Raw genomic sequence first — 20,706 nt, 5'->3', positions numbered from 1 at the left:
CACGTACTAGATCTTCACCAACTTCTCTGCTGCTCTTAGAAGAATGTCCGCTTCCTGCTGTACACTCGGCGCCTTCTTTAATGGTGTAGGCGGTGCCGCGCCCTCCTTCCTTGCTCTTTTCGGCTCCTCGTCACCCTTCTTCAGTGAAAACAGTCCTCGCTCATGGGGTTGCGCATCGCGGATGAGGGATACGATATCTGGTGAAGCCAGGAGGGAGTTGATGAAGGTCGCTGGGTGAGCAAAAGACAGTGAGGATATCGCTTCTGAAGTCTGAGTGATATTTGCGAGATGTGATTCAAGAGCCATGATGTCTTATGAAGTCGTTATTGAGGTTTCGTTCGAACGCGACGGTTTGTTTACCTCAAAGGCAGCTTCATGTAATACCCGCCGGCGCCGGCAGGCAGTCCAATAGAGTACTTTATTCGGCTCATGAGATACATCTTGCTTTTCGATTCCATTACGTTTCCTTTTGACGCCCCGTGAACCCCTCTTGATCTCATCTTCCCGATTCACCGCCTGAGCGCTGACGTCTTTGGGTGTACGCGTACGAAGTCGACCCCCGAGACTTCACACAGCAAGAACCAACTTCCCTCAATGGCATCGGAAACTCCCAAGAAGGTTGAAGACGTCGAAATGGGAGACGTCAATGACGCTCTGAAGCCCGACGTCGCTGCCTCGGTCGTAGCAGGTATGCACACACCTCCATCAGCAGTGGAAACGGGTATCGAACCTTACTGGCGTGAATAGACATTAAGCAAAACCTCGCATTGGTGGAAAAGGCCGTTTCGAGCCTTGAGCCAAGACTGACCTTGCGTGCTCTACGAAACTTATCTTCCCTGCGAAAGCGTCTGAACGCCGATATCCTCGCGCAGGCGGTACAGGAAGTGTACCCCTCCGGTCAGGGCTCCCAAATCTTGCAAGCCATCGGAAAAGGTTCTGAGGATGTTAGCATGGACGTTGACTCGTCGGCGTCAAAGGAGATTGTGGCAGAAGCAGATGTCTATGTGCAGCTCTTGACGCAGATTCATCTTTTGGATACGCAGCAGATTGCCGCTGGTGTCGCCTTTTCGACTGTACTGGTGGAGCAGCTCCGCAGCCTCAACCGCCGCTCTCTTGACCAGATTGCTGCTCGTGTATATTTCTACTACGCCCGCTTCTTCGAGTTGGAGGGGAAACTCACCGAAACCCGAACCGCCCTCCTTGCCGCACAAAGAACGGCAACATTGAGACACGACACTGATATCCAAGCGACCGTGTTGACGTTGTTGTTGAGAAGTTACCTGGCGGAAAGTGCGTACGAGCAAGCGGACAAATTGGTGGCGAAGACGACGTTCCCGGAGCATGCGAGCAATAACTTGGTGGCGAGGTATTTGTACTACCTTGGCCGTATCCGTGCGATTCAGTTGGATTATACGGGTGCGCATGGACATCTCGTCGGTGCCGTGCGTAAAGCCCCACAGATCCCGAATGCTGCTGGTTTTTTGCAGGCTGCACAGAAATTGAGTATTGTTGTTCAGTTGTTGATGGGAGATATTCCGCATCGCGCACTTTTCCGTGAACCGATGTTGGAGAAGGCGTTGATTCCGTATCTGGATATTGTCCGTGCGGTGCGTGTTGGTGATTTGAATTTGTTTGAGGAGACGACGAAGAAGTACGCGGAGGGATTTAAGAAGGATGGAAACTACTCATTGATTGGTCGGTTGAGGAATAATGTCATTAAGACGGGTATTCGGTCGATGTCGTTGTCGTACAGTCGTATCTCCTTGAGGGATATTTGTCTGAGACTTCATCTTGATTCGGAGGAATCTGCGGAGTATATCGTTGCGAAGGCTATCAGGGATGGTGTTATCGAGGCCACGATCAACCACGAGAAGGGATACATGCAGTCTCTCTCCTCGACGGACGTGTATGCTACCCTCGAGCCCATGCAAGCCTTCCACGACCGAATCAAGTTCAGTATGCAGTTGAGGAATGGGAGCGTCAAGGCGATGCGATACCCGATGAATGCGGATAAGAAAGATAAAGAGGAGGCGGAGAAGGTTAGGGAAAGGGAGAAGGAACTTGCGAGTGAGATTGAGAATGGAGGCTTGGATGAGGATGATGATGATGCCGGTGCAGATATGTTTGAGTAAGCTGAAACAAAGGATACCAGAGATTGCTAGTGAAAGAATACAATGCGATTGATATGATCATATGGGTGTATTATGGGTATTGTGCTAACATACACTTCTGTCCTTCTCCCAGTTCATGCAACAATTTAGTACAACCTCTTGACAGCAGCGACGCCCTGAGCGGCCTTCACCAACACGTAGAGACAGGACGAGGTAAGACCGAGCCAGAGAACAGATCTAGCCTGGGAGGTAGCCTCGCGGGTAGTGTAGGTGTAGAGAGCGTTATACAAGACACGGCCACCGACGTAGAAGGCAGCGAACTTGTTCAAAAGGGAAGCCTCGACACCGGCAAAGTTACCGGCAAGAAGAGCAGTAGCGAAAAGCGGGAAGCTGCATTCAGTCAGCATACACTCGTCAATCAGCCCGGATCAAGATACTCACCCCTCTAAGTTGTTCTTGTGAGCAGCCTCAGCACGAACGGCTTTGGTGTAGACATCATGAGAGACCTTGTCCTTCAAGTTCTCGAGGTTGGTACGGGGGTGGACGTTGGTGAACTTGCCGCCGGAAGCTTTGTTGAGGGTGTAGGCGGAGAAGATGTGCGGGAGGGTCGCGACGATGTAGGAGGCGGGGAGAGCGTAGAGGGAGTTGTTGATTTCCATATTGAATGTTGTGAATTCTACTTGACTTTCTGTTGTTGCAATTGCTTCTTTGGTGGTCAGCTTCTTGAGCGTGAGTTGGGACGCTGGGCACAATGGCGGCGTGACGTAAGCACCGTGAACAGTCAGAAAAAAACAGCATTCACTCCACCAAACACAAACAACTTCTTGATCGACGATGACCTCCGTTATCAAACACTTCACCCGCATGTTCATGTCCTCGGCCTCAGCTGGCGTCGTTGCAAACGGCTCAGCAGCAGCCGCTCTCGCCCCCGGCCTCGAACGAGCAACGGTGGCAAACGGCTGTTTCTGGGGAACAGAGCATATGTACAATAAGCACTTCAAGAACAAGCTCAAGCACTTCCGCGTCGGGTACACCGGTGGTAAATCAGACTCCGTCGCACCATCGTATCGCCAAGTGTGCTCCGGATCAACTGGACACGCAGAAGCTCTTCAAATCACCTATGACCCAAAGGACGTGAGCTATGAGGAGTTGATCGAGTTCTTCTTCCGTATGCATGACCCCACACAACTCAACCGACAAGGACCCGATATCGGAACCCAGTACCGCTCGGCTATTTACTACCACTCGCCGGAGCAGAAGGAGAAGGCGGAGAGGGTCTTGGCAAAGGTTCAGGAGGAGCATTATAAGGGAAAGAAGATCGCGACGGAGGTTAGGGAGGCTGGAGTGTTTTATGATGCGGAGGATTATCATCAGCAGTATTTGGACAATAACCCGGGTGGGTATGAGTGTCCTTCGCACTACCTTCACTGGTAGACCTTGCCCTGTCGTTGGGGAGTGGAGGTGTACGATATGGTAGTTGCTAAATCTAATACCGTTATCATTCCTCTTGTCTTTCGTCTAGTAATGCTTGTGAACATGCACACCCTTCGCCTCCCCACCAAACGCCGCACCAAGTTTATCAGCCCAAGATCCCATCCTCGCACTCCCCCTTGCCAACATCGCCGTCAACCTCACATCCTGATCCCCACCCTCCAATGGCTCATTCTCAAGCGGCGTAAACTCCCATCGGCCGAAAGCGTAGTTGAGGATATAGGTGTTGATTGGTGACGCCTCGCAGACATCGGATGGGATAGAAGGGAGTCGAAGCATGCCCTTGACGCGGTAGAAGTCGTCTTTGGGCAGGGAGGTTAAGAAGGTAGAGAGGGAGTCGTGGGTGAGAGTGGGTGAGGCTTGTCGTGGTGCGAAGACTTGGATGATGTCAACTTCATTGTCGTGGTGGTGTCTGCTCTCTTCGGGCGTTGCAAGAAGATGTTTCTCGGTCAACTGGAATAGCTTGGAGTCGAGACCGAAGACGAGATCGGGAGGGACGGAACAACCGACTCGACCTTCCTCGAAGGTCTTGATCTTGGCCGTGTCGGGGTTGAGATCATACACATGATCCAGCACCGTATCATAATCTCTCTCTGACACAGTCTCGTGCTTGTTCATCAATATCAAATCCGTATACTTCGCCTGCATTGCAGCCGTCGGACTCGTATCCTCATACCCCCTAAAATTCACACAATCGATCACCGTAACAATCGAATCCAAATAAATCCCCTGATCCTTCAACTCCCTAATCTGCCACGCAATCGTCGCTGGAAACGCACTTCCCGAAGTCTCGATAACAATACGGTCAGGGTTGTATTGATCCCGGAGCTCGAGGATCGCGTTCTTCATTTGTCCGACGAGGACGCAGCACATGCAGCCGTTGAGCATTTCTTGAACGCCGGTTACGTTGGAGTTTCGAGCGAGTTCGGAGTCGACTTTGACATCGCCGAATTCGTTTTTGACGATGCAGATTTTGTAGTCTTTTGGGAGGTGTTTTAGGAGGGAGAGGATTACGGTGGTCTTGCCTGATCCGAGGAAACCTGTGCAATGTTAGATGGCAGGCCATGATGTAGTGGAAAGGAACGTACCGGTGAATACATTGACGGGCGTTCTCTTCTGCTCTACACTCATCTTGCAATTGCCGTCGATATTTTGGAGGTCTTTGTCGTTGCTGCACTTAGATTTCCAATTTCGACGTTCGCGTACATGACATCACGAGATTTCTTCACTTAACCAACCACCAACGTAGAAATATCGGAAGAGAAGCAAGATGGGTATTAAAGGTGCGTTTCTGTTCCTCGACGACCTCTCGTTGACCACTGCTAACATCTTGCGCAGGTTTATCTACCGTCGCAGTCTTCTCCTTCTCGTCGCGTTAACGCGTTTCGTGATCAGGTCTTTCTCAGGTCATCTCCGACCATGCACCTCAAGCAATCAAGCAATCAGAGATCAAGGCCTACTTTGGCAGAAAAGTCGCAATCGTTCGTGTCTGGCCTCCCGGTGTTGCGCCGTGCTAACACATGACGAACAGGACGCGTCTATGAGTATCTACCAGTTTCTTATCGCTGTGCGACAACAAGATGGTCAGCAATTGATGAGCGATTCTGGAGAGACCACAAGGTTTTCCTCTCGACTGTCTTTTTGGAACATGTGCTAACAAGAGAACAGTCATCTCATGGGTATGTTCTACCGAACCCTCCGCATGGTGGACAACGGTATCAAACCTGCCTACGTCTTCGACGGAAAGCCACCAACCCTCAAATCCGGTGAACTCGCAAAGCGTTTCGCAAAGCGTGAGGAAGCAACAAAGGGTCTGGAAGAAGCCAAGGAGACTGGTACGGCTGAGGATCTGGACAAGTTCTCGAGGAGAACAGTCAAGGTTACCAAGCAGCATAACGAGGAATGTAAGAAGTTACTGAAGTTGATGGGTATTCCGTATGTGGATGCGCCTTGTGAGGCTGAGGCTCAGTGTGCTGCGTTGGCTGAAGCAGGGAAGGTGTTTGCTGCGGCTTCGGAGGATATGGACACTATGTGCTTCCGTGCACCGTCACTTCTTCGTCACCTTACCTTTTCAGAGCAGCGCAAGATGCCTATCGTTGAGATGAATCTTGCAAAGGCTTTGGAAGGCCTTGAGATGCCGATGGAGCAGTTTGTGGACATGTGTATTCTTTTGGGATGCGATTACTGTGATCCTATCAAGGGTGTCGGGCCTGGAACCGCATTGAAGTTGATCCGGGAGCATAAGAGTTTGGACGCTATCGTGGAGAAGCTGCAAGCTGAGGGAGGAAAGAAGTACCAAATCCCAGAAGACTGGCCCTACAAGGACGCCCGAAGACTATTCCTCGAAGCAGAGGTGCTCGACCCCGAAACTGTCGATCTGAAATGGGAGGCACCCGATATCGAGGGATTGGTCGACTACCTCGTCCGTGAGAAGGGATTCAATGAGGATCGTGTGCGAGCTGGTGCGGCAAAGCTGCAGAAGAACTTGAAGACTGCGCAGCAGGGGCGATTGGACGGTTTCTTCAAGGTCTTGCCGAAGACGGATGTGGAGAAGGCTTCCGCGAAACGAAAGTTGGAAGAGAAGAATGCGGATAAGAAGAAGAAGGCGAAGACTACGACGCCGGCGAAGAAGGGTGGGCGGCCGCCTCGTTAATGGGAACGGTGGTGGAGGATGGTGAGGGGTTCGGGCTCGATGGAGTTGCCGAAGTTGAATGCATCGTTTTTGTTGCCGAGGTATCGGGGTTTCGGATAACGAGTAACCAGGTAGGTTTTATGATGACCAAAGTATCATTACTCCTTCCTCCTCCATCGGGGGCGAATCGGGAGCTGAGCGCGGTTCGCCACACAAGCCGTCGTCCCCGGGCCCGCGCGCAGCACGTTCGCCGCCGTATCCATAAACACACGTTTAGGCGACCGCCCCCTCCATATCAGCGTCCGTACTATTTCCTTGTTTATCGCCGTTTTCTTCAATTCAGCGTCTGCCGGTCAGCTTCGCGTTCACAGTTATCGTTTTAAGATGTCTCTTTCCGTTTCGTTTCAGCAGCATACATCCGACGAAGCCGCCCTCTTGGGTGACTTCACGCCTATCATGAAGACGTTGACGGCTCTTGCACCTTTGTCGTCGCTGTCATCGTCATCGGCGCTGTCGCTGTCGCCTTCAGCGACGTCCCGAGTTGAGGAGGACGACATTCCTGAGTTGGGTGACTTCGGAGGACTATGGAGGTATTTGGAGCACAGTCGTGTGCGGAGCGAGAGTGCGCCCGTTCAGTTGCCATCGTTTACCTTTGAAGTTCCTGAATACTTTGGGGATGATCTGAGTACATCTTCAGTGCGTACGAAGGCAGAGAAGAAGCGGGCAAAGAAGCTGCGGCAAAAGTCCCGCAAGCCTGTTTCCATTACTGCAGATGGACCGGCCGTTGGTTCGAGAGATATTGCAGGTGATATGGATGTCGATGAGGAAAGTGAATACGAATTCGACGAGTTGATGGCGTCGGAGAGTGAGGTCAAGGGCGAAGAGATTACGTCCTCATATACAACGAGCGCCCCAGTCGATGTGCCGACACCCAAGAAGGAGAGGTTGGCCGTCCGCTTTGCGTCCGCACCTTCCGCACCAAGCAGGCGTTACGATGCTGATAAGCAATGCACCCGCACAGCAGTTCACCGCAGCCGGACTGCGATGAATGCGTATCAGCGTCATCGTCTTCTGAATGAGAAGCTCGCGCTTATGTTCCCTGAAGAATCTGCTTCAATTTTACATCAAGCCCAAGTACCTTCAGATGATTCTGGCTTTGCCTCATCGCCAGAAACTTCGCACCCACGGATTATTTCACCATACACGGGCAAGCCTAAGCGCATATATACTCCGCCAAAGGATAAGCCAATACACATCTTCATCGACAATTCCAATATTGTCCTGGGATTCATCAATAAGATCAAGTATGAGAAAACTTATCAGTATTTGCGGGGCCATGGACCACCCAGGATGGATTTCGGAGCGTTCAGCCAGATTCTTGAGAGATCAAGACCGGCTGCAAGGAAGATTCTTGTCGGTAGTGCGCCGTTATTGCAGCCTTTGACTGAGGCCGAGGCGCTGGGTTACGAAGTGTCAGTTCTTGAGCGGGTTGTTAAGCCGCAGCCTTCTGCGCATTCAGATTCAGACGGAGGCCCTATTGTCGTGAAGACGTACGGAAAGAACGGTGGTAAATCATATGTGGACCCAAAGCCCAAGAAGGGGGAGCAAGGTGTTGACGAGCTCTTGCATTTGAAAATGCTGGAGTCGATTGTGGATTATGAACCTGCTACTATGGTTGTGGGCACCGGAGACGGTAATACGGCCGAGTTCAGCAACGGTGGATTCTTTAGGTGTGTCGAGCGAGCTTTGCAGCGTGGATGGAAGGTTGAGTTGGTTTGTTTCAAACGGCCCATGAGCCGAATTTGGGAGGACAAGAAGTTCAGGGCGGAGTGGGCGGGGCGTTTCAGGGTTGTATTCTTGGATGAGTTTACCGAGTGTTTGACCTTGTGAGAAGGTTTCTAGGGATTGAGTAGCTGGATTGTTGCTACCATACTTGATCGCGAACGTGGGATAGATTCCCGGACGTCGGCATTCATGGATGCCACTGGCAAAACGGTATCGCGGGCATTGTTATAGCTTTCTTGCGACTCGTACGTTAGTCATAAATGGGAACTCATATTGTTTAGGCCTTGAAAATCCGCTTTTGTGCAACTTCTCCCGAATTGGGTGATTTCATCTCAACTTCCTGCAGCCTGCCTGCAACGTAGATCAAACTTTATTTAACCGCCTGCAATGAGATCAGGTTCTCTACTCTCGTCTATCGAGACGCCATATCCCGCTGATGTGCTTCTCTTCTGGCCAAATGATCGACGGTTGATGGTGGTCGGGACGTACTTGTTGAGAGAGAATGAGAAGAAGACATCCTCGAGCGACAGGATTGGCAAGGTTATGGTGTACCACGTACATCGTGATGAACAATGGAGAATGTATGATGTTAGGAACAAAACTTTGTACAGGGCTAACATTATTTCAGCCAGCCTGTACAGGAGCTAGATTGCCCCGCCATCCTCGATCTGCGCTGGGATCCTCACAACCCATCTCGACTGATTGCAGCGCATTCGACCGGCAACCTGACAACATATAACGTCATCGCAGACCTATTACGTCTCGAAGCCTGCGCTGACTCGCATGCTGTTGAGGATTCATCTACTCTCCTGCTACAGATTGCAATGGATCCGGTACGTTCTGGTCAGGTTCTGTCATCATCCTCGGCGGGTGATTTGACCATGTACGACCTCAACGCGGAGTCAGTCGTGCAGACGTGGAACGGTCATGACTTGGAAGCATGGACCTGTACGTATGATCAGGGTCGACCTGATATGATATGGTCCGGGGCAGACGACGCCACTATCAAATGTTGGGACACTCGCACGCCTGATATGCCTGTCTTCGTTGATCGACGAACGCACGAGGCCGGTGTAACAGCCATCTTGCCAAACGGTACGGGCGAGTTCATGTTGACTGGGAGTTACGACAATCAACTCAGGATCTTTCGCCAAAGTGTATGCGCACCGAAGTTCTCTCCTCGGCAGGAAACTGCCAAGGTGGATCTTGGGGGGGGAGTCTGGAGGCTTGTGCCAAATCCGGGCAATGCGTACAGATTACTAGTCTGTTGCATGTACGAGGGTGCTAGAGTGGTTGAGTGGTGTGTAGGAAAGCGGGATGAAGATTCACTTGAGGTGGTGAGCACATTTGAAGGAGAGCACAAAAGCATCACGTATGGCTGCGATTGGGCAAGCGAAGAGGTGGCTGCAACTTGCTCGTTCTACGATAAGTTGATTTGCTTGTGGCGAGTATAGCAGGGTATATGATTAAGCTCTGACCGGCTCCCTTCAAACATGCAATATCTCCGTCCTTTCATATGTGACTGCCTCTAGACAATCTGCTCCAACTCCCTCGCGTACTCCAACGTTTGCGCAATCATCTTCTCCGTCGGTAGTCCCGTACTCTTCAACGCCACGCCTGCCTTCTGAGCATCACCATCAATCATCATAGCATCGCCGTCCGTAGCTCCAGCTGCGGGGAAGTAGATTCGCGAATCACGCACATCCCACTCATGCTCGTTGGCGAAGTCAACCACTGAAGACTCGTCCTCCAAGAAGAAAATCTGCTTGGCGTTGGTCAGAGGCAGAACAGTGTATGCTCTCTCAGCGCACTCGGCAATCTCGTTTCTAATTGAAGTTAGCAATCATCCCAGGGCGAAACGAACGCCGGACTAACCTGATCGTCTCCATCAACATATCCATGAAAAAGAGGTACTCGTCCGCCGGCGCCTCATTTCTGGCTCGCCATACACGGTCGTAGCTTCCCTCCATCAACCACCTCTCCAACATAACAGCGTGCTTCAGCCACTTCTGCTCCAAATCACTTTCAGCCAAACTCTCCAAGAAGATATGGAACTCAGCGATCTTCGACTCGCTGAGCAAGTACAGCAGATGCAGACCGGTGAGAGGGTATTGATGTTCGCTGGCTGGCAATCCCAGTGAAGGAAAGTAGAAGGGAGAAAGCTGGGTAAAGTATCTGGCGAAAGTTGAAGGCGAGGTGAGATGAATTGCGGTATATGCTCCAATTTCAAGTGCTTCTCGTGCAATGAGAAGCTTGGCATGTGGTGCCTCTGGTGAAGGTACCAAGACGCCTTCCTCGGCCAACTGCACCTTGAGCTTTAACAGCAAAGGCTGACAGCGCTGGTGGTCATGAGATTCGTAGAAAGCGGACTTGAGCTCGCTGAACGTCGACTCGAGAGACATGATTTCAATTGAGGACGTACGGGTTGTAAGCTCGCTCTTGCTCTCCTTCTCCAGCGAGGAGTGCGCGTACGTCAGCGCAGTCGACTACCAGGCACACAGCAGTACTGGACGAAAGCTATCTCAATGAGAACGGTCTATATTTTCGAATGTTTTTAGATTATTGCAGCCCGCTCTTACGCTGTACGCAGCACGAGTACCGTCGCTTCCGTGCATGTGTACTTCTGTGAATGAGACGTCAGAAAGTGAGACCTCTCCGACTCCCCAGGGCTGATCCTCGCTGCTTCCTTCAGCCTTGATCTATGCTTCATTTGATGTGCCTTGCAACCTTTCAATGTGCCCTTCGTTCTGCCGAGTTCTCTGATATGTGATCCTGGTTCATTTGCCCTACTGCTCATGCTTCTTGATCAAAAGATATACGTTGTCTTGATTCAGTCCCTGCAAGTCCTTGTAGTTTCCCTTCACCATCAATAGCAGCCCACCGAAGGAGATATACACCGAGCTGTAGAGAATGTTAGCATGATATCAATCATCCACGTTGCACCGCGCTCAACTTACATCAAGTCAGTCTCTCCATGCTCATCGTGACGATAGACCTTTCCGTAGCAGACATATTCGTATTCTGAAAAACATCATGAGCATAAGAGTTGCCAAATTGGTCCACGGGATATGCATACCTTCGGCTAGCGTTACTTCAGAAGTCTCCCTCCACCCCCGACCTTCAGCATTCACGTCTCTGGAACCATCCAAAGCCAAGGCCTTTGCAAGGACTAGTCTGACCTTCCTGCCCTCCTCAAGAGGGTAAATCTCGGAGTTGATGTCAAGCTCGATCTCGATGTCCTTGTCGGCCGTAGAAGCAGAGATTCTGGTGACACGGTCAAAGTTTGCGTTGTCCGTGGCACTGATCAGGAAGTCTTTCTCCAGGATGATTGCGCTGCCTGACATTTTTGCGTTGGGGACTATTCTTCGTTGTACGGTGTATGGTGTACGGTGCACGGTATCGATACTTATCAGACTTTGGGCCCTCGGCATGTGCAGCCTGCATCTCCCGCATTTCTCCAGCCACAACATCTAACAACGACCGAGAGCATGAACCAGGACGAGAAGTGAGTGTTCTGTTCAGATCAGACAAAGCCGTAGACATGTTGATAGCGAGTAGTAATGATACCATACCACCAGAGTATCGTTTTGTGGAAGAATGGCGAGCTGTCGTGGAGGAGGAAGCCATCATGAGCCATCTGTCAACTCTACGCTTTGCGCCTGAAAGCAGTATCCTGGTGACGCATACACCTCCAAATTCAGTTGCAAAGGATCCACCTACCTCCCAGCTAGCGTTGTCGACCCTTGCTCCCCTAAGGGACCATCTGAGCGAGCGCCTCCATAACCTCACGAAAGAGCATGCACGCTTAATTCTCTCACCTGGACCGCATAACTCGACAGTTGCTTTCCGACGTGATATATTGATTACACTTCAGGATATTATCGCTGCTCAGGGTAGCATAAGGCACCAATATACCCATGAGGCAGACTTACGAAGGTCACAACTGTGTGCTGTCAGCGAATATGCGGAGAAGGAAAGAAAGATCCTTCAAGCAATGAGTGAGAGTACCAAAGACATTGAGAGATAAAGACTTCAGTATGTCTGGGAGCGTGATGGAATTCAGGTACGCTTGCTATACCAAACTCTGGCTGGACTTACGGTTAATAACGTTGTGACAGTCGGAAATATCCGATCTCGAAGCCCGCTTGGCTGACGTGCGCCGCCGCAAATCACAACTAGACGCACACATTCGTCAGGTCGATAGTATGACTGAAGGCCAGCGTTACAGGTTCACCGAAAGCCTTGCTTCGCTGCAGAAGAAGCAACCCGAGGTTCAAGGAGTCGACGTGCGAGTGCTCACAGAGACGTGGGAAAGGGAAGCCGAAGCTTTCGAAGTGTCAGCATTTGAGGCGCATGAGGCTGCAGATATTTTGCGGCACGATGCTGAGTACCTTCGCAAAGCATTGCGCGTTGTCGGTGATCTCGAACAAGAAATGGAGGGAATAATGAGGGATGGTACGTGGACGAAGGCCCTCGGAAGACAGATGATTTCTGACGCGATAGGGGGTGTACGGGACGAGTTGAACAAGATTACAGGCAGGAATATTAGAAGTGTTCTAGAAGCCGAGCTCGAGGGCTTGAAACGTGCCAGCGCCGTTCTCGCGACCGACAAAGCATAGCCTCCTGGTGGCGGCAACATTTGAACCGCCTGAAATTGATTCTATGAATAAAGAAACGAATTCCAATCTTATCATTCGTGATGATTTTGCGACACCGAAATAAGGTATCTGAAGGGCGTGGGGGTGCGTAGTATGATCAAACGCGACGTTCACGTGCATCACGGCGCAGAGACGCGTCGTCCAGCCCGAACGCGCGAGGCGAGCGCGCAGACGATCAGATCAGCACCGGAACATCACAAGCAACAGCATTGTGTTTAGAATCGCAGTATTATAACGATAGAAGTAAAACAGAAACAAACGATCACAAAAGGAACACCAACCTGCCAGCATCCTAACATTCCTGTAAATCGAAATAAACAAACCAAACAAACCAAAAGCCCAAGATCAACCAGTAGCAGTCACAAAGAGAAACCCCATACACACATTACCATATCCATTTAAGCCTTCCTCGCAGCGGTGGTCTTGCGAGTAGCAGCCTTCTTGGGCGCAACCTTACCGGCCGTCTTCTTGGAAGCACTGTTCTTGGTAACACGGCCGCCCTTGGCCTTCTTCAAAGGGTCCTCGACCTTCTTGGTGACTTTTTTGGCGGCAGTCTTGGCCTTGGTCGCAGTCTTCTTGGGTTCCGCAACGGCCTTCTTGACCTCCTTGACGGCAGTCTTAGCAGTAGACTTGGCGGTCTTAGCAGCATCAGCGGCCTTCTTAGCAATAGGCTTAGGGCTCTCCTCCTTGCCAAAGTTCTTGTTGAACTTGAGAGGACCGCTGGGACCCTTGGGCTGGATGAAGTAGTCCTCGTCGGCACCGTTCCTCACAGCGTTGTTGAACTGCGGCGGACACATTAGCATACACTCTGGTAAGTTTCATTGTTATAGCAAGCTTACCAGTCTGTCGAAGGCAGGAGTGTCGACATCGAAGTTCTCCTTGATGTACTGCTTGATCGCTTGACGACTGCACGAGGTGTTAGCGCAGGCTCTCAACAAAAACGTTGAAAGGACGTTGAGCGCGAAGACTTGTGGTATAGTATAAACAAGTGTTGGCGTTCATCGTCCCATAGATTTCCTCCAACTGACCTGGAGCCGTTGCGCTCTTTCAACTGTGAAAAACTCGCGTTAGCATGACCGCGCCGACGCGACGAGGAGAAGAAAGGGTTACGTACAGCAGCGAGAGCATCAGTGATCATGCTCTTGTAGGAAGCCTTCTTGACGGTAGCAGCGGCAGACTTGGCCTTGGAGGACTTGGTAGACTTCTTCGAAGCAGGAGACTTGGCAACCATGTTGTATAGATGTTGAATCAACCGGAGAGAGATAGATTGTTTGCGCGTTCGCGGAGTGCTGAGCGGAGTGGTGTAGAAGAGTGAGTTGAGGCGACTGGAAAGAAACTGGCAAGGAAGCTTATATCACGGTGATTCAAGCGATCCGGATGTTTTGGTGAGGAGAGGGCAAGCGGGAAGGGAAGGTGGGATTTAAGGAGGGTGCTGCGCGCGGTGGCCCTTCGCCGTGGCCGCGCGTGATTCCTTTCTGTGTGTGCGGCCAGAGCAGAGCAGAGCAGAGCAGAGCAGAGCAGATAACAGCAGCTGAAGACGAAATAGTAAAGGATACCGACCGAGCCCTCATCATCCCTCAATCTTGGCTCGGGCATCTGCTGGATCACGGCGACTGGCCATCTTCCCACGCTCGGCCAGTGTGCGAACTTGTACGTGTAGTTACGACCAACTGGACTTGGAGATTGTTTACAAGACAACAGCAACAGTGCAATGGAAGCCCGCAAAGTGCGTTCGATGTATCGTATTAGATTGAATTATGCATGCCACAACTCGGATGTAAAAATGGCTCCTTTTGCACACCCTCTGTGCATCTACCCCTCCCTATCCTCTCACACGCTTAGTGCAAGAGCATAGAAGCGGGGTCCTCAATAAATTCCTTAACACGCTTCAAGAAAGTAACGGCCTCACGTCCGTCAACGAGGCGGTGGTCATAGGTAAGCTATAACAACCATGTCAGTGATGATCCATTTGTAAGATATTCGGGGCACTTACAGCCATGTACATCATGGGTCGGATAACCACCTGACCGTTCACAGCAACGGGACGGTCCTTAGTAGCGTGGAGACCGAGGACAGCAGTCTGGGGCAAGTTGATGATGGGGGTACCTAAGAAAGACGTCAATCTAGCGTCCCCAGTCGAAACCGTTGAAACTTACCCATCAAAGATCCGAAAACACCGCCGTTAGAGATAGTGAACGTTCCACCGGCCATATCCTCCAAAGTAAGCTTGTTGTCACGAGCCTTGGCACCCAACTCGGCGATGCTCTTCTCAATGGTCATCATGTCCATGGTCTCGGCGTTGCGGACAACGGGGGTGACCAAACCCTTAGGGGTAGCAACGGCAACGGAAACGTCGACGTAGTCGCGGTAGACGATAGTGTCGCCCTTACCGGGTCCCTCGATGGCGGCGTTAATGGCGGGAACCTCCTTCATGGCGAGAACGGAGGCGCGGGTGAAAGCAGACATAAAACCGAGCTTGATGCCAGTCTTCTTAAGGAGGTCATCCTTGTACCTGCCACGGAGAGCCATAAGGGCAGACATGTCAACCTCGTTGAAGGTAGTCAAAGACGCAGCGGTGTTCTGGGACTCCTTAAGACGCTCGGCAATCCTCAAACGCATGCGGTTCATCTTGACACGGTTCTCGGTGCGGGCACCAGCGGCAGGAGCAGCTTGCTGCTCAGCGGGCTTCGCTTGCTTAGGCGCAGGCTTGCTCTCCTCCTTCTTGGGCGCAGACTTCTCCTCTTTTGGTGGTGCAGGCTTCTCCTCTTGCTTAGGTGCGGGCTTCTCTTCCTTCTTCTCGTCCTTGGCCGGGGAAGCAGCCTCTTTAGGTGCGTCCTTGGCCTCCTCCTTCTTAGCAGCACCACCGGCAGGTGCGTCACCGAGCTCCAACTTGAACAAGTCCTTTCCAACCTCAACGGTGTCCTCTTCCTGAGCGTAAAGTTCCACAATGGTACCGGATTCTGGTGAGTTCACCGACACATCGATCTTGTCGGTCTCGATAGTAGCAATCTCCTCATCACGCTCCACAAAGTCTCCGACCTGCTTGTTCCACTGTTTCAGGGTACCCTCTGTTAGGGACTCGGCCATAGTAGGCACCTGCACAACCTTGGTTGCGTATCCACAGCTCTGAAGGTAGGCGACGTTCAAGGACAAAACCTGGCGGGCATTGCCAGAAACAAGGGTAGATCTATGAGCCGAGTACGTAAGTATGTGATCCATCGAGGAATTATCTAGGGATCGGTTTGGCGCCATACCTGGAAACGAGAGCGGGTCTGACGGCCTTGAGGGCAGCGGTCGATCGGAAAGCGCTGCCGAACGCCCTGGAGGAGACGGAGGAAGAGCACCTGGCAGCGCCGGTACGGAGAGCAGCTCGTGTTTGTGTTGCGGCACGTTGCATTGTGTATATGGTCACTGTTGTTGCGATGCCTGGGTATTCAATGACAGAATTGTTGGTGATCCAATGCTTTTAGGGTGGTCGGGAGTTTTAGGTGCCCTTACTGGTGGAACCCCGACGTCGAAGCTGCATCCGACCGTCCGACCTTTACGGAGGAGGGGCACAGCTGCCGCCGTCATGTTATTGTATTACACTGCTTGGAACTCCTCTACCTCATGCCTAAATAGTTCATACATCGTTTACCGTTTGTTGGATTCGCACACGGCCTGCTGTAGCTCACGTACGAAGAGGTACCGGGACCGTACGGTCCATGGTACAAACACTGTAGAGCTTCCTGGATGCGTTCAACACATGCCAGATCTTGATCCCCGCGCAGTCTTTGACAAGGACTTCTCTTTAAGGTCTCCAGCCGTCCGTTTACAAAGACCTCCCTCTGGATCCAGCTTCACACCATGGGGTGGCATTGCGCATGGCCCACCTCCTCCGAGGTCCACAACTCCGCTCCGCACCATCGCTGTGACTCCACGGCCGGATGAAAATGTCTTCAAGGTGCCTCAGTCAATAACAAACGTACGCGAAGCATTTTCTTGTTATGAATGCGTCTGATTCCGGGATTAGAGGCAGAGATCGACAGCTACACCTGCTCCTCGTGCTGTTCAGCCGAAAGAGGACGTGTTGGACCGTTTATATCTTACGAGTCCTATGCCAAGGGTTTGTCCATCCATCTCTATATCAACCATACATACTAACGTATTGACAGAGTATCGGTACTCGACTGAACGCGCCGCAAGCTGTTGCATACAATCCGTCGACGCCTACTTTACATAGGTTGGCTACGTCCGCGCGACAACCGCGCCCGGCATCGCCTTCTCTGGATGCTATCAAACGCTTGATAAAGCCTGCGGCGCTTCCTAGGAGTACTTCAGTATCGCCAGGCCTTATCAAGCCAGCCGCAACCAATGATGTACCTCACGTGGTGGAAGCATTTGATGCGGAGTCAGAGGTTGAATCTTCCAAAGATAGGCAGGAAACAACTGAACCAGAGATCACCACAAACGATAGATCTTCGCAGACTCCAACACCGACACCCGTAAATGCTTCTTGCCGGTTCAGTTCGCATGGTGCTTTACCGACACCAATCGCCTCCTCAGATTCCAATGCACCCATCACACAGGATTTATCTGAAAACATTGAGTGTGTACACACACCAAGTGCAGTTCGGACAAGCGAAGCATTGTCTTCCGCTCAACGACGGATATCATCTTGGGGCCCGGGCTCTCGAAGGCGTGCAGTGTCACTAAAGAGACCAGCTGCTGAAGCGGAAGGCGATGAGACTGAGATCTCGACAGATGCTCTTGCTGATATTCTGCATTCGGAGGCTGCAGATGAAGTGGTAAACTCTGAATCGGCCCGTAAGAAACCAAAAAGCATTGCGACCAATCACGAAGGACAACCACAAGGTCAAATTGCAAATGATACTGGAGCTTCCTTGACAGAGTCTTCGGAAGTTGGCCTTGTCCAAGGAGCAGTGGGTCAGGTAATGGATGTGGATGCGGAGAAGCAGACACCTCCGCGGCGCAGAACATACGCAAGCGTCGTGAAACAGCAGTCGTCTAGATCAATCACAAGACCGTCAGCACAGACTTCAGACGTTTTGCTACGAGAGAAACTCACACCATTCCATAAGGGGACCTTATTTGAAGTTCCGCCATCAGGGCGCCGCGCCCGAAGACCTCCCGGCGAATGGTGGGTTTCAACGCCGTCGCGGCAACCAGCAGAAGCATCAAGAATACAACGGTCACCACGGCCAATACAAAACAACGGATCTGACGATTCGGGGGGTCCGGACGCAGATAACATGGCCAATTCGAGCAAGATTGAGGCGGTGCCTGTGCGAAAGAGAGGCCCGCAGCGACTGGTGAGGCCCGTTGCCCGCACTGAGGAAGGTACTCCCTCAGCGGAGGATCGTGATGCCGAGGCTGTGGACGGCAACGGTGAAGCTACGGGCGCGAGAGGAGGTGCCGAGGTCAGCGGTCCCGGAACCGTGGGAGTTGACGCATATGAATTTTCGGACGGTTAAGTTGTCATACATGGGTTACAAGTTAGGGTTGAGAATGGGCGACTGGAGTTTGATTGGTGTTTATGATAAACAATGCAAAGGTATCTCGGTACTTCTACAATGACGCACGCGCTGCATTCACGTGCAGCGCTGGGTGGACTCAGACGCGTCCATCCTCACGAAACGCGTACTGTGCGAGCCTGACGCGTGTGGGAGGGGATGAAGTCGGTGCAATTGCTATTGAAAGGCAATGGAAAGAAGTAAGCGAGCGTTGAACAGTGAGTATATGAATCGATCGATCGTATTTGTTTACAGCTGCAGCTGTGATAAGAAAAGAGAAAACGCGCCGGAAACCCAATAAGCAAGACCCGTAATACACCGTTGACCCAAAGTAAAAAAGAGAAACATCCTTAGTTAAACACCGCTCCCATCATCATTGACTTTAACCCCTTACAACTCCTGGGAAGCCTTGCCCTTGGACTCGGCACCGGTAGACTTCTTGGGGAGAAGGTTGGAGTGGATAGAGGGAAGAACACCACCCTGGGCGATGGTAACGGATCCGAGAAGCTTGTTCAACTCTGAAGAGATAGTTAGCGATCATGTTCATCGATTGAAGCGAAATGTGATTGACTTACCCTCATCGTTGCGGATGGCGAGCTGCAAGTGACGGGGGATGATACGGGTCTTCTTGTTGTCACGGGCGGCGTTACCAGCCAACTCGAGGATCTCGGCAGCCAAGTACTCGAGAACGGCAGCGAGGTAGACGGGGGCACCAGCACCGACACGCTGGGCGTAGTTACCGCGGCGGAGGAGACGGTGGACACGACCGACGGGGAAGGCAAGACCGGCCTTGGCGGAACGGGACTGAGTACCCTTAGAAGAAGCGGACTTTCCACCAGATTTTCCTCCAGACATATTGATAAGTTGTTGGTAGTGAGTGGGGTTGGGTGAGAGAGATAAGTTGTAGTTGTTGGATGGGGTGGAGTGCGAAGGGACAGATCTTTATACCTTCGTTCGATTCAGTTGACTTGAATCGATTGCACGTTGGAGTTCAGCGCGTTCACGTGAAGCGATCGAGCGCGCGGGCAGTCCTTACTCGCCGTAATTCAGTGTAATTCAGTGTAATTCGGTGTAAGGCAGTAATCCTCTCGTCACCGCCATGCTCAGAGGACGACTGCTCTCTAGAAGCCTTGAAACGATACTGCCAGTGATTGCTCGTTTAGACTTTTCACCACCGTCGGGCACTCTTGCGCACGCTCTCTGGACGCGACTGGGCGGTTCACGCGCACAACGCTCGAGCACCGCTCATTCTATAAATATACGAGCACACCCACCCTCAAGGCCACCGTAAAGTCTAATCCGTATCGCCTTTTACACACACACACTTACAACTATCACAATGGTCGCTCCCGCTCAGAAGAAGCCCGCTACTGGAGGAAAGGCTCCTGCCCCCGCTGGCAAGGCCCCCGCTACCGAGAAGAAGGAAGCCGGCAAGAAGACCGCCACCGGCGAGAAGAAGAAGAGCAAGAAGGTCCGCAAGGAGACCTACTCCTCCTACATCTACAAGGTCCTCAAGCAGGTCCACCCCGACACCGGTATCTCCAACAAGGCCATGTCCATCCTTAACTCTTTCGTCAACGACATCTTCGAGCGCGTTGCCACTGAGGCTTCCAAGCTTGCCGCCTACAACAAGAAGTCTACCATCTCATCCCGCGAGATCCAGACCTCCGTCCGTCTTATCCTCCCTGGAGAGTTGGCCAAGCACGCCGTCTCTGAGGGTACCAAGGCCGTCACCAAGTACTCTTCTTCCTCCAAATAAGCGGTTGGTTACGATGAAAGAATGAGGGCAGGGGGGAGGTTCGGGAATGAACACTGATTTTATGGTTTGGGTTTTCTTACGGTGTACTACGGGTTTCTGGGTTTTCTTTTTCACTATGGGTTACCGGCGCGTTTCTTTGCTTTTGATCTATCACACTGAAGACACCTAAATTGTCCGTCCTCATATCATCTGTCCATTTCCATTCTCGTATTATCTCTTTCAAAGGCATTGCTGCCGACATGCTATGCGGTAACAAGCATACAGTACTGCTGGTTGCAAAATGCCTGTCGCAGGGCCTAAAATCACCCCTGCGCGTCTGACATCGACACTCCAACAAAACGCGTCATAACTCCATCAATATGCCTCCTAGGAAGCTGAGAGGAGCAGCCAAACAATCACTTCAGCTCAGGGCTTCAAGCCGCACCCCCAAACCCCCGCCTAGGCTCGAGGATGATTTGCGTTCAAGCCCCCCGTCAAAACCACCCACCAGGGTTAAACGTACCAAAACAGTCATTGGTCTCGAAATCGAAGACCCAGAACCTGAACTTGTGAGTCAATACGATGATTTCATGGTTCAGGTAATCGTTACTAGGGAGCCGAAATTTAGGTATGCCCAAGGACCCTTCATGGTCGACCCCCTGAAAGAATGGGACTTTGTTCAACCGCTATTGCTCGATCTCGCCCTCGAGGAGTTGCGTCAGGACCCTGTGGTCAAAGAGGGCATCAACATTCACTCCCTTACTCCCTACATTCAATG

General features: G+C 51.7%; 15 protein-coding genes across 15 annotated transcripts; 8 read left to right on the top strand and 7 right to left on the bottom strand.

Annotated features, from left to right (window-relative positions):
- Positions 1 to 307: 307 nt before the first annotated feature.
- On the top strand, positions 308 to 2,132 carry SAICODRAFT_67055 (uncharacterized protein; the record flags this gene model as incomplete). Its single annotated transcript, XM_019170280.1, has 3 exons — positions 308 to 403; positions 553 to 688; positions 748 to 2,132. The coding sequence occupies 3 exons, from the start codon at positions 308 to 310 to the stop codon at positions 2,130 to 2,132; spliced, it is 1,617 nt and encodes a 538-aa protein (XP_019022582.1).
- Positions 2,133 to 2,257: 125 nt separating this feature from the next.
- SAICODRAFT_95668 (uncharacterized protein) lies at positions 2,258 to 2,855 on the bottom strand (the record flags this gene model as incomplete). The annotated part of the gene is made up of 2 exons (XM_019171997.1): positions 2,553 to 2,855; positions 2,258 to 2,501 (listed from the first exon to the last, which is right to left on the bottom strand). Exons 1-2 carry the CDS (start codon positions 2,768 to 2,770, stop codon positions 2,258 to 2,260), a joined length of 462 nt encoding a protein of 153 aa, XP_019022581.1. The 5' UTR covers positions 2,771 to 2,855.
- A 126-nt stretch (positions 2,856 to 2,981) lies between these two features.
- Positions 2,982 to 3,545, top strand: SAICODRAFT_95665 (methionine sulfoxide reductase A; the record flags this gene model as incomplete). Its single annotated transcript, XM_019171996.1, has 1 exon — positions 2,982 to 3,545. The coding sequence occupies one exon, from the start codon at positions 2,982 to 2,984 to the stop codon at positions 3,543 to 3,545; it is 564 nt and encodes a 187-aa protein (XP_019022580.1).
- On the bottom strand, positions 3,285 to 4,771 carry SAICODRAFT_95660 (cobalamin synthesis protein/P47K:Cobalamin synthesis protein-like protein/P47K). The gene is made up of 2 exons (XM_019171995.1): positions 4,691 to 4,771; positions 3,285 to 4,642 (listed from the first exon to the last, which is right to left on the bottom strand). Exons 1-2 carry the CDS (start codon positions 4,731 to 4,733, stop codon positions 3,630 to 3,632), a joined length of 1,056 nt encoding a protein of 351 aa, XP_019022579.1. The 5' UTR covers positions 4,734 to 4,771; the 3' UTR covers positions 3,285 to 3,629.
- Positions 4,772 to 4,872: 101 nt separating this feature from the next.
- SAICODRAFT_9114 (DNA-repair protein rad2) lies at positions 4,873 to 6,255 on the top strand (the record flags this gene model as incomplete). The annotated part of the gene is made up of 4 exons (XM_019171738.1): positions 4,873 to 4,885; positions 4,998 to 5,083; positions 5,134 to 5,222; positions 5,271 to 6,255. The coding sequence occupies 4 exons, from the start codon at positions 4,873 to 4,875 to the stop codon at positions 6,253 to 6,255; spliced, it is 1,173 nt and encodes a 390-aa protein (XP_019022578.1).
- A 1,274-nt stretch (positions 6,256 to 7,529) lies between these two features.
- SAICODRAFT_31376 (uncharacterized protein) lies at positions 7,530 to 8,240 on the top strand. Its single transcript, XM_019167900.1, has one exon. The coding sequence runs from the start codon at positions 7,585 to 7,587 to the stop codon at positions 8,122 to 8,124; it is 540 nt and encodes a 179-aa protein (XP_019022577.1). The 5' UTR covers positions 7,530 to 7,584; the 3' UTR covers positions 8,125 to 8,240.
- Positions 8,241 to 8,406: 166 nt separating this feature from the next.
- On the top strand, positions 8,407 to 9,473 carry SAICODRAFT_36490 (WD40 repeat-like protein; the record flags this gene model as incomplete). Its single annotated transcript, XM_019168506.1, has 2 exons — positions 8,407 to 8,600; positions 8,648 to 9,473. 2 exons carry the CDS (start codon positions 8,407 to 8,409, stop codon positions 9,471 to 9,473), a joined length of 1,020 nt encoding a protein of 339 aa, XP_019022576.1.
- A 66-nt stretch (positions 9,474 to 9,539) lies between these two features.
- On the bottom strand, positions 9,540 to 10,456 carry SAICODRAFT_95652 (uncharacterized protein). The gene is made up of 2 exons (XM_019171994.1): positions 9,895 to 10,456; positions 9,540 to 9,845 (listed from the first exon to the last, which is right to left on the bottom strand). Exons 1-2 carry the CDS (start codon positions 10,419 to 10,421, stop codon positions 9,548 to 9,550), a joined length of 825 nt encoding a protein of 274 aa, XP_019022575.1. The 5' UTR covers positions 10,422 to 10,456; the 3' UTR covers positions 9,540 to 9,547.
- A 127-nt stretch (positions 10,457 to 10,583) lies between these two features.
- On the bottom strand, positions 10,584 to 11,413 carry SAICODRAFT_20825 (DNA-directed RNA polymerases I). Its single transcript, XM_019166334.1, has 3 exons — positions 11,096 to 11,413; positions 10,977 to 11,040; positions 10,584 to 10,920 (listed from the first exon to the last, which is right to left on the bottom strand). Exons 1-3 carry the CDS (start codon positions 11,361 to 11,363, stop codon positions 10,806 to 10,808), a joined length of 447 nt encoding a protein of 148 aa, XP_019022574.1. The 5' UTR covers positions 11,364 to 11,413; the 3' UTR covers positions 10,584 to 10,805.
- Positions 11,414 to 11,473: 60 nt separating this feature from the next.
- SAICODRAFT_156685 (uncharacterized protein) lies at positions 11,474 to 12,197 on the top strand. The gene is made up of 3 exons (XM_019165578.1): positions 11,474 to 11,524; positions 11,578 to 12,082; positions 12,138 to 12,197. Exons 1-2 carry the CDS (start codon positions 11,508 to 11,510, stop codon positions 12,044 to 12,046), a joined length of 486 nt encoding a protein of 161 aa, XP_019022573.1. The 5' UTR covers positions 11,474 to 11,507; the 3' UTR covers positions 12,047 to 12,082; positions 12,138 to 12,197.
- An 863-nt stretch (positions 12,198 to 13,060) lies between these two features.
- Positions 13,061 to 13,964, bottom strand: SAICODRAFT_31374 (uncharacterized protein). Its single transcript, XM_019167899.1, has 4 exons — positions 13,792 to 13,964; positions 13,706 to 13,728; positions 13,517 to 13,583; positions 13,061 to 13,459 (listed from the first exon to the last, which is right to left on the bottom strand). The coding sequence occupies exons 1-4, from the start codon at positions 13,906 to 13,908 to the stop codon at positions 13,076 to 13,078; spliced, it is 591 nt and encodes a 196-aa protein (XP_019022572.1). The 5' UTR covers positions 13,909 to 13,964; the 3' UTR covers positions 13,061 to 13,075.
- A 551-nt stretch (positions 13,965 to 14,515) lies between these two features.
- SAICODRAFT_60110 (dihydrolipoamide succinyltransferase) lies at positions 14,516 to 15,896 on the bottom strand (the record flags this gene model as incomplete). The annotated part of the gene is made up of 3 exons (XM_019169732.1): positions 14,516 to 14,617; positions 14,671 to 14,783; positions 14,834 to 15,896. The coding sequence occupies 3 exons, from the start codon at positions 15,894 to 15,896 to the stop codon at positions 14,516 to 14,518; spliced, it is 1,278 nt and encodes a 425-aa protein (XP_019022571.1).
- Positions 15,897 to 16,254: 358 nt separating this feature from the next.
- On the top strand, positions 16,255 to 18,432 carry SAICODRAFT_72728 (uncharacterized protein). The gene is made up of 3 exons (XM_019170793.1): positions 16,255 to 16,641; positions 16,690 to 16,782; positions 16,832 to 18,432. Exons 1-3 carry the CDS (start codon positions 16,423 to 16,425, stop codon positions 18,149 to 18,151), a joined length of 1,632 nt encoding a protein of 543 aa, XP_019022570.1. The 5' UTR covers positions 16,255 to 16,422; the 3' UTR covers positions 18,152 to 18,432.
- Positions 18,433 to 18,580: 148 nt separating this feature from the next.
- SAICODRAFT_59969 (histone H2A) lies at positions 18,581 to 19,045 on the bottom strand (the record flags this gene model as incomplete). The annotated part of the gene is made up of 2 exons (XM_019169724.1): positions 18,581 to 18,708; positions 18,766 to 19,045. The coding sequence occupies 2 exons, from the start codon at positions 19,043 to 19,045 to the stop codon at positions 18,581 to 18,583; spliced, it is 408 nt and encodes a 135-aa protein (XP_019022569.1).
- Positions 19,046 to 19,529: 484 nt separating this feature from the next.
- Positions 19,530 to 19,949, top strand: SAICODRAFT_59934 (histone-fold-containing protein; the record flags this gene model as incomplete). The annotated part of the gene is made up of 1 exon (XM_019169721.1): positions 19,530 to 19,949. The coding sequence occupies one exon, from the start codon at positions 19,530 to 19,532 to the stop codon at positions 19,947 to 19,949; it is 420 nt and encodes a 139-aa protein (XP_019022568.1).
- Between the last annotated feature and the right edge of the window lie 757 nt (positions 19,950 to 20,706).

This window comes from Saitoella complicata (genome assembly GCF_001661265.1).
Source record: "Saitoella complicata NRRL Y-17804 unplaced genomic scaffold SAICOscaffold_20, whole genome shotgun sequence".
Classification (NCBI taxonomy): domain Eukaryota; kingdom Fungi; phylum Ascomycota; class Saitoellomycetes; order Saitoellales; family Saitoellaceae; genus Saitoella; species Saitoella complicata.
Note: the sequence above shows the minus strand (reverse complement) of the source record. Positions and strands in the feature narration are given on the sequence as shown.